At 38.6% G+C, this 14,784-nt stretch overlaps 1 protein-coding gene across 4 annotated transcripts in view; it reads left to right on the top strand.

Moving 5' to 3' along the window:
- hip1 (huntingtin interacting protein 1) overlaps window positions 1-14,784 on the top strand; it is a 56,264-nt gene that overhangs the window by 17,892 nt on the left and 23,588 nt on the right. For all 4 annotated transcript variants that reach the window (XM_058080899.1, XM_058080900.1, XM_058080901.1 and 1 more), the window contains 6 exons: window positions 6,783-6,846; window positions 7,196-7,338; window positions 8,879-8,935; window positions 9,501-9,581; window positions 11,359-11,435; window positions 12,590-12,651. In XM_058080899.1, the coding sequence (XP_057936882.1) occupies window positions 6,783-6,846; window positions 7,196-7,338; window positions 8,879-8,935; window positions 9,501-9,581; window positions 11,359-11,435; window positions 12,590-12,651 (484 nt within the window). The remainder of the gene's footprint in view (window positions 1-6,782; window positions 6,847-7,195; window positions 7,339-8,878; window positions 8,936-9,500; window positions 9,582-11,358; window positions 11,436-12,589; window positions 12,652-14,784) is intronic.

Here is a 14,784-nt window from a genome sequence, read left to right as displayed (position 1 = left end):
GCCACACGGACCAATATTACATTGCTATGCCGGTCTTTACACCACAGACACTCCACAGTAGCCACGTTTTTACATGACAACTTTTTCTCTTTCCGAATGACCTTTCAGGAAACAATGGTATCCATAGAAAGGAATATTCCAATCTCATGTCTACATGCGCCGTGAAAATCAACCAGAATAGTCAATAGGGCATGCCCAGTAAAACGTAAACACCAACATCACGTGATATCGGCTTCCTCAAGTTATTCTTTCACTTGTTGAAATAACTCCGTATTGCCAGTTTTTCATCTGTCCAATCTTGAAATTTTGTTTGAATCAAAAACAAACTTTGCTTAGTCCAGTGCCGATTGCTGGCCTCCATTTTTAAAAGTGAAGAACGTCTGGATCTGCGTGTTACGTCATATCTGAGCATGCGCTGAAAGAACGCACCCGGGATAAATTTAAACAGGAAAAGATCAAATTCAATCTTGCTAATATTTTATAATTAAACTCAGGACATGTTTTATATCGATATATATTTTCTTTTTTAATAAAACCGGAATTGTGAATGGCGTATAGAAGGGTTTAGATTCTGTTTCACAGATGGCGCTAATGCACACGAAAGCTGCTTGCCAACCGCCAATAAACAACAGAAGAAGAAAAACACCACGAAGAAGAAGGCACCCTGACAACTTTCCGTTTGAGCGGGTACAAGATACCTCAATCGGATTGGATAAAGGAATATTCCATTCCTCTTCAATTCTTTCCGTTTGAGCAAATAAACCAAAGTGAATTGGAATATTTGGGTCCATGTATACTATTGACATAATGGCTATTGACATAATATTTACAAATAATGATTAATAAATGTTAATTATAAAAAGCGATATTGGATAATTCCTCACGGCACACCTGACGGTTTCTCAAGGTACACTAGTGTGCCGCGGCACAGTGCTTGAAAATCACTGTATTACAGGCTCGCCTGTTCACGACGACCTCTGTGAATTGGTGATTTTGAAGTTCCCTTCAGTTTGCTAAGTATTCACAGTGAACTTTTTTTTCCACTACCTTCCTCTCCTCAGTGCCAGCCTTTCAAGAGGTGCGGAGTGACGTTCTATGAGAGCGGATGTTTGTGTCGGATGCAACAAGTAAAACGGTCGTCACACAAGCAACACAGTGTACTCTTGTTCAGGGCCACTGACCTTTTGAATTATATATATGTATTAGCTCAGAATTGATGTGCTTCATTTAATTATGTTTTGAATTCTTTCATGACGCCTTCAGTAGCTGTTGTAACGTGTGATGGGTGGCGTGAGGTGTATTATGAGGTTTTCATTTTTAATGGCCGTGCATGTTGGAACATGGAGGAAAGGGTGGTGTAATTCCGTGGTACCTTGAAGCCACAAAAGGTGTACAATTTTTGGAGTTCAACCAAAATGGAAAAATCTCTCACTAGCAAGACTTCATTCAGCCTTAAAAAAAAAGGATTAAGTGGGGCGTATTTTTTCTTCACTTTTCAGGATACTTGTTCCCCAGATGTAAACACAAAGGCCTTGTAGTAAAGGCAAGCCAAGCTTGCGTTAATTAACAAAAACAAATGAGTGGTGACATGGCGTTGGAGCCACTTAAATGACGACCTACTGTATTATTATTATCAAGAAATTATTTAACTCAGACATTAAACCGTGACAATAGTTAACATTCTAATGGATATTTACTTTTAATTGACTGGTTGGTAGAAAGTGTGAATGTAAAATGAATAATGTTTGAAGTGGGGGGTGTGTTATGTTTTTTTTTTTTTTTTGCTGGAGAAATGGAGCAGTGTATTTTTCAGCACAGGCTGCGCAGGAAATGGGCAGTGCAGGGTGTGCCAAGACAGGAAACGTGACTGAGCACTTTGTCAACCTTTTGAATCACTATTCGTTAGTTGCGAGATCTCAAAACAGCTGATTTGGGATGGGGGTGGGGGGTGGGAATTGTCGTATTAAGATGGACCCAAGTGAATGAAAACGTACAACCTTTGTTGGGATTTAAATTAGTGAAAAGTACAGCTCGGAAGTGGAACTACACTTGTCTTTTAGTAGAATGTAACTTTCCATATGTGTGTATAAATGAACAATAACTTGAATATGTTGTCTAAATAGGCGTCATTCAGAAATTAGAATTTGACAAATTTGCTCAGTTTGTCTGTTTTCATCCTCTCTCTATTGAGTGTCAATCAAGAATTTTTCGTAAGAGGTTGGTTGGATAAGATATCAACACTAGCATACTAACATACAGTATGTGGTAATGTACATATTACTATCATAATTCACTCAAGCATGCCTTATACAACCTGAGTTGTTCTTATTATTATTCAGAAAACTAAATAAAAGTAAAACTTAATCAATAATTAAATAAAGTCTACATTTTCAGAACCATTCCATTTTGGTGTTAGAGAGACAGGTTTTCATTAATTTAGATTGTTTTCCAGCTCTATTTCACTTGAACGCTAGACCAAAAATGAACTTCATTAGACTATGTCTTTGCCTAAGACCAGGGTTCAATTCCTCCCTCGGCCATCTCTGTGTGGAGTTTGCATGTTCTTTCTTTAAAAAAAAAAAAAAAAACATTATTCAGAAAACTAAATAAAACTTCATCAATAAGTTAAATTCTACATTTTCAGAACAGTTCCATTTTGGTGTTAGAGAGACAGGTTTTCATTAATTTAGATTGTTTTCCGGCTCTATTTCACTTGAACGCTAGACCAAATGAACTTCATTAGACTATGTCTTTGCCTAAAACCAGGGTTCAATTCCTCCCTCGGCCATCTCTGTGTGGAGTTTGCATGTTCTTTCTTTAAAAAAAAAAAAAAAACATTATTCAGAAAACTAAATAAAACTTAATCAATAAGTTAAATAAATTCTACATTTTCAGAACCATTCCATTTTGGTGTTAGAGAGACAGGTTTTCATTAATTTAGATTTGTTTTTCGGCTGTATTTCACTTGAACGCTAGACCAAATGAACTTCATTAGACTATGTCTTTGCCTAAGACCAGGGTTCAATTCCACCCTCGGCTATCTCTGTGTGGAGTTTGCATGTTCTCCCCGTGCATGCGTGGGTTTTCTCCGGGTACTCCGGTTTCCTCCCACATTCCAAAAACATGCTAGGTTAATTAGCGACTCCAAATTGTCCATAGGTATGAATGTGAGTGTGAATGGTTGTTTGTCTATATGTGCTCTGTGATTGGCTGGCGACCAGTCCAGGGTGTACACCGCCTCTCGCCTGAAGACAGCTGGGATAGGCTCCAGCACCCCCGCGACCCTTGTGAGGATAAGTGGTAGAAAATCAATGAATGTAGCACTGAAACTCTTCGGCCCGGTTTCATGTTCAGGCCATAAATAAAACTACGAGTACTGGAGGACAGTTATCCGTCAGTTATCAGTTGTCCGTGGTTTGAATTCCAAGTCCATCAGATGGAAAAAGCGCGACACTTATGTGCTGTTCTTATCTACACGACTCTGAGAACAATTGTTGTCGACCGATATAGACCAGAAAACAGAAAAAACCCCAGCATCCCAGTACTCCAGACATCAGAAACTGTCTAGGGTTTTGTCAGAGCGGATGAGGTCATGATCCCTGTGAAGCATAAGTGGAGCAAATGGATAGATGATTGGTGAATGACATCACCAGAAGACCTTATTGTTGGTCACCTAAACAATGACTTAACAAACAGCATCCTTTCTTTGTCTGTTGTTGTCCTAGAGCGCTTTTTCTGCAGCTACATGTGTGTGCTCTACATTTTTTAAACTAAAAAAAAAAAAATCATCTCCAATGCTTCAAACTATTCATTAGCCTTTTATGTGAAAGACCGCTAGTGAGTTGTTTCATTAAGCAGGCAGAAGATGCTTCTTTTCTGCACAGCCAGCCTACCATCAGCATATCAATGACCTGCTTTCTTATGCCCAACCAGGCATGCCAGCTCCAAGTTAACATGCTTTAAACCAGGGGTCTCAAACTCAATTTACTTGGGGGCCACTGGAGCTAGGGTCTGGGCGAGACTGGGCCGTATCAGGTTTTCCAAAAAAAAAAAAACGCATTTATTAAAAACAGAAAAATGAATAAACTTTGCTTTGGTTTCGATTTTCTACAAGAAAAGCTCTGATAAAACATTCCACTGTTCTCAAATATCTTACTTTTTATTTTTCTACACAAAATAAGATGAAAAATAAATAAACAAATCAAGAATAAAGAATTAACAAAGCATTATTAGAGCCCTGTAGACATGACAAAACACGACTATAGTCACATTTATACTCTTTTTATTTACAACATATTGCGCAACTGCAGGGTCTTGAGACACATGCTAACTCGCAAACTAGAGAGCTAGCGACCTAAACGGTAGCCTTCAAGTTATTTCCTTTGAACTTTACTAGCCAAAAACTTACCACTTCCACACGCATAGGGAGGATAACTATTAATAGTTATTTAACCTTTAACATGAACATTAATCAAACGGAATAATTTTTTCTGGGTACATGATACCATACAGCATCCATGTCAAACTTGCGCGGGCCGCACTAACATTAAACTTTCATATCAAGGCGGGGGCCTCAAACTAGTGTCCTGCGGGCCACATTTGGCCCGCGGGCCGCGTATTTGAGACCCCTGCTTTAAACACTCGATTCTGAACATCCGGAAGAAAATATGTTGTTATAAAAGATGGAATGTTCTTTGATTGAATCATTTCTGTAATTGTTTGGTCTACTTCTTCAAATAATGTAATATATTAAAAGAAATGTAAGAAAGGAATCAGATATATCCCCATGGCTAAATCATTGCTTTCACTTTTTTTTTTTGTAATGTCTCGATTGTCAGTCTGGACCGTGCATCCTCAATGTAAGGAAGTAATTGACCATTGATGCCAGTCAACCTCCTCAGCCAACTTTAGGAGTCCTGGGGGCAGCTGGCTCCCTCATTCAACCCAAAGTACAAAGTCTCCCTGTGGACTATCTGGGTCATCCTCCTGTGGGAACCAGTTGAGTTGGGTCCCTGGGTGTTTAAACGTAGAAAAAAGGGGGTTAGAATGGATTTAGAATTGCAACACATGTAACAAGTAACAACAGCAGGTGTTGTACATGTGTGTAAAAAAAAAAAAATCAATAAAAGAAAAACAGATGGTGCAAAAGTTGTGCTATGTTGCTTACTCCGCCCCCCCATGATCCCTCTGGTTTACTTCCTGTTCTGACCGCTTGCACACTGGCACAAGAGGACTCAGGACATCTGTGGGAAGTGTGATTATGAAACAGGCCTCCTGCGCTCTCCTGACCCAGACCGCCATACAACAACCACTATGTAAATTGTTTTGGTATTTATTTTTTTCAACGTGACATTTTGCATAGTCTTTGTAAAACTTGTTTCCCCATGAGGATGATATGCATGATTTATTTTCGTTCCTGTTGTGTGAAACATTGCAACAAGATCAGCTCCACAGCCCAGCACACTGTAGACGTGGTTAAAAATGCACTAATATACACAATACCTGAATTTTGCGTATCTGCCGATAACTATAATCCACGAACGTATCTGTGTCCACACGTGCAGACACTGCCCTAACTGTTTTGGGTGGCCGTGAACGCATCACTGATACTCTTCTAGTTATTATGTTTGCTGACAACAACAGATGTGACTCACGGATCGTAAATCTCTGCAGATGTTATTGGGAAATTTCCGATACGTGAATAATGCTGATATCAGAACCCCGATATTAACTATACTAAGACTGTAACTCTCCCTTAGGCATTGGTGCTGATCATTTCAGATCAGGGGTCTCAAACACGCGGCCCGCGGGCCAAATGTGGCCCGCAGGACACTAGTTTGAGGCCCCCGCCTTGATATGAAAGTTTAATGTTAGTGCAGCCCGCGCAAGTTTGATATGGATGCTGTATGGTATCATGTACCCAGAAAAAAATTATTACGTTTGATTAATGTTCATGTTAAAGGTTAAATAACTGTTAATAGTTATCCTCCCTATCCGTGTGGAAGTGGTACGTTTTTGGCTATTTAAGTTTAAAGGAAATAACTTGAAGGCTACCGTTTAGGTCGCTAGCTCTCTAGTTTGCGAGTTAGCATGTGTCTCAAGACCCTGCAGTTGCGCAATATGTTGTAAATAAAAAGAGTATAAATGTGACTATAGTCGTGTTTTGTCATGTCTACAGGGCTCTAATAATGCTTTGTTCATTTTAATCTGAAAAAAATAATTTGTCTACCCACCAACTATATATGGTTTCTTAGGTTTTTATTATTTGCCGTTTTATTATTATTATTATTATATTTATTTATTTATTACTGATTGATTGGTTTTCTTTATTCTTGATTTGTTTATTTATTTTTCATCTTATTTTGTGTAGAAAAATAAAAAGTAAGATATTTGAGAACAGTGGAATGTTTTTAAAAAAAAAATTTTAATAAATGCATTTTTTTGGGGGGGGACCTGATGTGGCCCAGTCTCACCTAGACCCTAGCTCCAGTGGACCCAAAGTAAATTGAGTTTGAGACCCCTGTTTTAGATGGTAACTGTACTCCGTAATCAAGACAGGTAAATCGAGGCTGCCATGCTACTCAAATGCAGAGAAGCACTCAGTCAGACCTCTGAGCTGCTGTCTTGAATACTAACATGGCAGAAAATAGGTCAAATCACCTCTAGTAAGACGTAACTGACATTCATTCTGTGTGCGCGGAGGAGAAACTTTGTGAAGTTGTGAAATGAAACGATGTTATCATTTTGATGATATATTTATATTTCTTTCTTCATCCTCGCAGGCTGTCAGCATCAATAAGGCCATCAACACGCAGGAGGTTGCCGTCAAAGAGAAGCATGCAAGGAATATCCTCATACTGTGTTTACACATAGGGGGAGTGAAAGTGTGATTCCCAAAGTGTCCCATGTGATATCCGGTGAACGTTATGTTAGTGCAAGATGAACACAACACACCGAGGGTAACCTCATCTGCTGTGGAGCTAATTTAATCCTATGGGATGCAAAGTATATGCTGAGGCAGAGAAGGAAAAGCAGTCAAGCAGAGTTTTTTTTATTTTAATTACAGCAGGGCTGGTCAACATGGAGCCCATCTATATACTCAACGCAATACCGGAATTTCCTATACTATTGAGAGATGTGAGGGTCATCATTGGTCAGTACCGTACAGACGAAAATTGTTCCTTGACTATATCACCCTGCATTTTGGGCACTCATCATGAGAAAGGCGCTCATACTTTCTGGGCAGCGGTGAACCGACTTCCTCTCTCCAGCAATGCGGTGCTCTGCTGGAAGTTCTGTCACGTCTTCCACAAGCTCCTGCGAGACGGACATCCAAACGTACGTAACGGCAGCATCACTTTCCACATTTTTTTTTTTTTCATTTTGGGTTTCACTATGAGCCAATTCAAGAAACAATACAAGCGGTTGATGTTTGCTAAATACAAGGATGATTACACACACTTTTTGTGATGTGTCTCACGTAAACCGTTCCCCCTGCGACATGTGTCAGAAGTTCCTACCTTGTTATTACAAACCCATTGTAACAGACGCTAATTCCGTTATATATACAATGTTTTTTAATTTAATTCAGTCGTGTTTTTCACTTTCTTTATCAAAGTTCTGTCACATTCAACTTATTTTCAACAAAAATTTACAAATTTATGTAACACATCTATGTAGTGCTCCTGAACGCCTCACCTAGTTCACCTCAGTCTTGAACCAGTCATGATGTGCTACATGTATCACTATATTGACAGTTACTGCTGTACCCATTATGTCATTGTATGGTCGTATACATTATTTAAAAAAAAACAAAAAAAAACTTAAACTGTATTATAGAAAGCAGGAAGTGAACAAATGTAACAGTTACTGATTGTAAAAGTACCAGATGGAGGGGTAGGATTTAATAAGCTTTGCTTCTTCTTACTCCTTTTGGACATGTGGAACTGTGAACTGATTATGGGATGCACTCAATTGTAATCTGATGCATGTTCAAATGAAATAAAACCATTACCACTACCAATAAATAAATATGCTTAACAATTTGAGACCAGCTTTTTACACAAGACTCCGCTGATACATCCCAAAAATATCGTGATATACAGTAGGTCCGTATCGACCTTCCGGAGTTTACCGGAAGTTGCCATGGTGATTCAACTGTTTTATAAGAGAGCTACCTTTGCTGAACACAGGTCGCTAACCGACTAAACTTGTTTTGTAGAATACTCCGGCAACTATTTTTTATGTCTTTTGAATGCCTTATATTTGTATTTGTGTTCATTTTGCCATTTTTATACCTCACAATAAAAAAAATATTTATAACATTAGCTAACATATGCCTAGGCATTCAAATTAAACGGTATGATTTATTAATATTTTTTTGAAAAATAAAAAAAACAAAAAAAAACCTTAAACTGTATAAACTGTAAAATTAAAATTAAAATTAAAATTAAGTTAGGATAAAAATAAAAAAAAATAAAAATAAAAAAACTAAAACTATATTGGTCATATCACCTCGTACTTCGGTGCGGAACAAAAATTAAAAAACTCAAAATTCCAAAAAAAAAAAACCCCAAAAAAACTTAAACTGTATTATGGAAAGCAGGAAGTGAACAAATGTAACAGTTACTGATTGTAAAAGTACCAGATGGAGGGGTAGGATTTAATAAGCTTTGCTTCTTCCTACTCCTTTTGGACATGTGGAACTGTGAACTGATTATGGGATGCATTCAATTGTAATCTGATGCATGTTCAAATGAAATAAAACCATTACCATTATTAATGCATGCGATTACCATTCAGTTATACAGCACCCTTTCTATTTTTGTAAACATCTGACCTTCTCTCGTTTCCTCTGTGCTTGCTACCACCCTTCCAGGTGATAAAGGACTCGATTCGGAATAAGGCTGATTTGACTGATATGAGCAGGATGTGGGTAAGAAAGTACACGCATTTAATTAGCTTGCCGGTTATCAGAGCGTTCAACCAATGGTGACTTTGTGAAATGAATTTGAAAACAAATGATAAGTGGTGGTATTAATCTAAGAACAGTTTCCAAGATGAATCACAGTCTTATTTAAAATCATGATTAGTAGTATCTTACCAGCATGTTGTGTATACGTACTACCTTGTCGGAAAAACGTATAGTTGATTAACATACAGTATGTTTTAAAAAATAAGCTCTTAGTAGAAAATATGATTGCACTGAAAATTGTCAAATGTCAACTAATATATGTTTTAATGTAAACCAGCTTATCTCCTGCTCTACAGAGTACTTTGAGTGCTGTGGTTGTAGTTCTGCCCAGCTGGAGGAAGTACCTCGCACTTTGAATGTTAATTAGATGTCTCCTTGGGTCAAAATGTCCTCTTTAATTCCCTGTTTTTTTTTTTAAGGTGTAAGCTTTTCCGAGAAGAGGAAATACTGTCTCTACCCTGACCCTGGCTCTATATTTGTTCTCTGTGATCCAGCCTCTTTTTCCGCCTCTCTCTCTCCCCTCCAGGGTCACTTGAGTGAAGGCTATGGGAAGCTCTGCAGCATCTACCTCAAACTGCTCATCACCAAAATGGAGTTTCACATCAAAGTGAGTTGGCCTGGCCTATAAAAAAAAAACCCTGTGAGATTCCCTTGTCACTCATTATCTTTGTCTCACGCTCTCATTTTAATGCCGTTATGTCTCTGTGAGGGTGTGGGCGGGTCTTCTTAGACACGTTGCTAATGGCCTTTCGACTATCTGCAGTATCGGTGAAATATTTGGAAATACTTTGTAATGCTTTGAGGTGGCTGTGTCTGAATTATTCAGTGTTACTTTACAAATGTAGTATTTTTGCGGGGACAAATTAGGCAATTGGACATTTAAATTGCAAGTTTGGTAACACCCCCCCCCCTCCCAAATACAGTAATCGAGCAGATATCAAGCAGGTTTAACCTTGGAGTGAGTTTTCTCCGAGTACTCCGGTTTCCTCCCACATTCCAAAAACATGCTAGGTTAATTGGCGACTCCAAATTGTCCATAGGTATGAATGTGAGTGTGAATGGTTGTTTGTCTATATGTACCCATTGACTTGACATAGAAGATCTTTGGGACTTGGTCCTTTTTAAAAGTATCCCACAGGCTGAAAAAGTGCGATCACCTCACACTAAGGTCAATTAATCATCGCACTGAAGTGCAACATATATTACCTGTAAACATCAGGACAAACGTCTGGCTTTTTCTTAACTGTCAAATTATATTGTGCATTTTTTTTCCAAAATATTGAGCTTTTAATGTAACTCCAGTTTAAACAATCACAACTATCAGATATTAAGATGCTTGTTGCTCCATTTTGTATTTACATTTATAAATGACAGCCACTCTATGTAGTTTTTAGTTGTGGAGTAATTGATTATGTTATATTTCTTTTCATAATACTTAAAATAAAAATACTTTTCCCTACCTGTTAAGTACATGGAAGATTTTTCACTTGTGGCCTTGTGTTAACACTTTTCAATGATCATTATTACAGTTCAAGAAACAATACAAGCAGTTGATGTTTGCTAAATACAAGGATGAAGAGTCTTGAACCAGTCATGATGTGCTATATATATCACTATATTGACACTTACTATGGTACCCATTATATCATTGGATGCTCATATCACCTCCTACTTCAGTACAAGGTACATTATTTAAAAAATAAAATAAAATAAAATAAAAAAATTTGTTTTGCCATTTTTATACCTCACAATAAAAACAAAATATAACATTAGCTAACATATGCATAGGCATTCAAATTAAACGGTATGATTTATTAATATTTTTTTGAAAAAATAAATAAAAACCTTAAACTGTAGTATGGAAAGCAGGAAGTGAACAAATGTAACAGTTACTGATTGTAAAAGTACCAGATGGAGGGGTAGGATTTAATAAGCTTTGCTTCTTCCTACTCCTTTTGGACATGTGGAACTGTGAACTGATTATGGGATGCACTCAATTGTAATCTGATGCATTTTCAAATGAAATAAAACCATTACCATTATAATTATCATGTGATTGTATCCAAATCAGTTTGAGCCTGTGAAAACCTGCATGAAACTAATGTCCATCAATTAAGCAAAATCATAGGAAACATCATTACTTTAAACATATATACTATAAATTGACAAATTAATCATTTGAATTTATTATACTGCTTATAATCCTGGTTATAAGCTGGTTCTTGAGCTAATTTAGCAGTACTTCTTTTTTTAACTGAGGTCCACTAGTAGACTTGGGTGTCACGGTCTTATTAATTTAGGTAAATGTCCGTCTCAGGTAGACCTTGGTGGCACTCATCATGTCATTTGAGCTGAAGCCTTTCTTTTGTGGCCTTCTCTTAAAGAACCCTCGCTTCCCTGGCAACCTGCAGATGTCAAACAGACAGCTTGAAGAGGCAGGAGAGAATGACGTCAACAACTTGTAAGTAAGGCGAGCTGCTGCTTTTACTTAATGGATCTCGGCAGTCGAATGCAATCGATTGACCTTTTTGATCTGTTTGGATTTCAAATGGACTTCAAAAAGATTAATTTGACTAAGGCATCCTTTTGTCATCCTAAAAATGTTTGTGGAAGGTACAGGTCACATTTTAGTCAGGATATTATTGATTGGTTTCACAGGGGACTGTGATAAGTAGATTTCCATCAAGTATTTTATGTTTTTAAAATTATTAGACGGCTGCACGGTGGTTCAGTGGTTAGCACGCAGGCCTCACAGCTAGGAGACCCGAGTTCAATTCCACTGTGTGGAGTTGGCATGTGCTCCCCGTGCATGAGTGGGTTTTCTTCCAAAAACATGCTAGGTTAATTGGCGAAATTGTCCATAGGTATGAATGTGAGTGTGAATGGTTATTTGTCTATATGTGCCCTGTGATTGGCTGGCCACCAGTCCAGAGTGCATCCCGCCTCTTGCCCGAAGACAGCTGGGATAGGCTCCAGCACCCCCCGCGACCCTTGTGAGGATAAGCAGTAGAAAATGAATGAATGAATGTTTTTAACATTATTAGAGCCCTCTAGACATAAAATAACACCCCCACAGTCAGCTTTATACTCATATTAACCAATACAGTAGATATAAAAGGAGTAGATAAACCATTTAAGACATAAGTAAGACTTGTGCTTTTGTGTGTTGCTGTACTGTAAATGTGGTCTTTCGGAGAGTTGAGTGGTGGGTGGACAGGAAGTGATGTCAGGAGTTTTAGCATGGTGTGGCAACAACAATACCTTTTTTCTTAGGGGATTTTATTATGGGTTATTGTGCCTATTAATAACGATAATAACGTTTAATAAAAGCCTGTTGAGTGCTAGTTTAAGCCTGTTTAAAAGTTGCGTACATGTGTGTCGGAATATTACAGTAAGTGTAGAATACTACATTTTGATAAAAGTTTGATTGCAGACCACCCTTTTTTCAGTTTATTTATCAATTTTAATGCCTGGTACAAATAAAGGTACATTTCCTTGGACAAATATATAACTATCATCTGATTGTATGCAGAACTTTCCAGATGATGCCATAAACATTTCCCGTTTTCCTTATAAGGAAGCGTGTTTGCTAACAAATGCGCTTTGTTTCCCCAGCTTCCAGTTAACCGTGGAGATGTTCGATTACCTGGAGTGTGAGCTCAATCTCTTCCTTGGCGGTAAGCTATTGTGGTCCGACTGGGTAATCAGCCGTGATGCAGACACACATTTACTAGAGCACAAAGTTCACACTCGATTAGGCAAGAAGAGGCCGTGATAAGAATTGTAACGGTGTACAAAAATAGACACTTTTTACCGTCAGACCAGTGGAGCGTCGGGTCGAGTGGTTACGTGCCGTTGTTGTCGGGGTGATTTCATCACAGGTGAATGTCTCTCACTGTATGGATGTGGCTAAAAATAGACGGCTAGGATGTGACCAGGAAAGACTGGAAAGCTGCAACATAAATGAATTGGAGGAAATTATGTTGTTTTGTTTATTGTGAAATACATCCCACCCCCATTCTCTTTCATTTGGCTTCTCTCTAGATAATTTTACAGTATATACTAGTAATTATGGGTTATTACATGGTTTGTCTGGTATCAGGCCAGGTATCATGCCCCCAAGTGTCAGTATCAGCCCGAGACCGAAGGTCTGGCATGAGCTTATTATCACATACAGTAAACCTCGGATATATCAGATTCAATTGTTCCCACTGGTTTTCTCCGATATAGGCGAAATCCGTTGCGGTACATTTTCCGGTATATGCGTATACCGGAAAATGTCCGTTTTACGCATATATCGGATTTATATCTGGTATATGCGTAAATCGGATTTTATCCGTTATAAAAAGGCACTTCCTTGACTATGTTTCCAATGTACCTGGACGCGCAGGCAACGCTGCAAACGCTGCAAATGACGTCGTATAGCGGCCTGTCACGATTCGGCGAATCGGAGCGCCACGATGCGGCCATCCGATATATGCGAGGGAAATTTAATGGAAATGCATTGGAACGGGACTGGAGATTTTGTCCGAAATAGGCGAAATCCGTTATAAAAAATCCGATATATGCAATGAATTTTTATTGGAAATGCATTACAGAAAAATCGGTTCTTTTTTATCTGTCTGTTGTGAGCGAATTTCCGATATATCCGAGTCCGATATATCCGAGGTTTACTGTACTACAGTATTAATTGGCCCTGTACCCTATAAACCGTCCATGAATGATACGGGAAAAGATAGAGTTTAACCATGTCCAATATCAGCCCCCCGTAGCTGTCCAATCAGAGCGCGCTGCTCTGGTATCGTGCCTGTGAAACAACCAATCAGAGAACAGCACACAAGCATTTGTTTTGCTGCCGTCTGTGCTCTGTCAACATGTCAGCGGTTGACACTCCCGGCGAAAGACAAATCGGGAAAATAGCAAACAGAATATTAGAAATGGAACATTTTATCACCATTAATGAGGAGGACACTCTTGAAATGATCGAAAAAACGAAAAATGCAAATACAAGTCGGAAAACCAAGGGCGACTGCAACTGCAAGAACGAACGAAGTATCCCGAAAGTATTCCCCCGCCTGAGTTAGACAAATACGTGTCTATGTTTATTGTAACGTCGTTGCCGACGCTATGGAAAGGACACGACTGTGATCGCTAACAAGCTTTTATTACACAACAATACTGGCTACTGTCGGCCGTAACCACGCCGTTGCAACCACCGCCAGCAATGCAACAGTGCTTCCTCAACACGACACGCCCCCCACCCCTGGTGCATTCACAGTCATGCGGAACAGTCAGACACTCAAGAGCACAACATGTCAACATGAACACGTCAGGGTCGCTACGTTATTTTATCAATCAGAAAAGAAAATGGGGATGAATACGAGCCTGATTCTCTCAAATCAAAATTCAACTCTCTGGCACGTTACATGATGGAAAAACAAAAGTATGTGATAATAAGCTCATGATTAAATAGTATGTGATAATAAGATCATCACATGGTTTGTCTGGTATCAGGCCCAGTATCATGCCCCCGCGTGCTAGAATCAGATACTGTGATACTGACACTTGGGGGCATGATACCGGGCCTGATACCAGACAAACCATGTGATAACCTCTAAGTATCATTCATGGGCGGTTTCTAGGGTACAGGGCCAATTAATACTGTAGTATGTGATAATATACAGTATGTACTGTGAACTAAATAGCTATAAAATTAGGAGGCTGTGGCTCAGTAACCAAAATATTCATTTTTAAATATCTTATGTTAGATTACATCATGACTTTTTTTTTTATTGAAAATACGTCATACC

Source organism: Doryrhamphus excisus, chromosome 8, assembly GCF_030265055.1.
Source record: "Doryrhamphus excisus isolate RoL2022-K1 chromosome 8, RoL_Dexc_1.0, whole genome shotgun sequence".
Classification (NCBI taxonomy): domain Eukaryota; kingdom Metazoa; phylum Chordata; class Actinopteri; order Syngnathiformes; family Syngnathidae; genus Doryrhamphus; species Doryrhamphus excisus.
The sequence above is the reverse complement of the archived record's forward strand: the minus strand, read 5'-3'. Positions and strand labels throughout refer to the sequence as shown.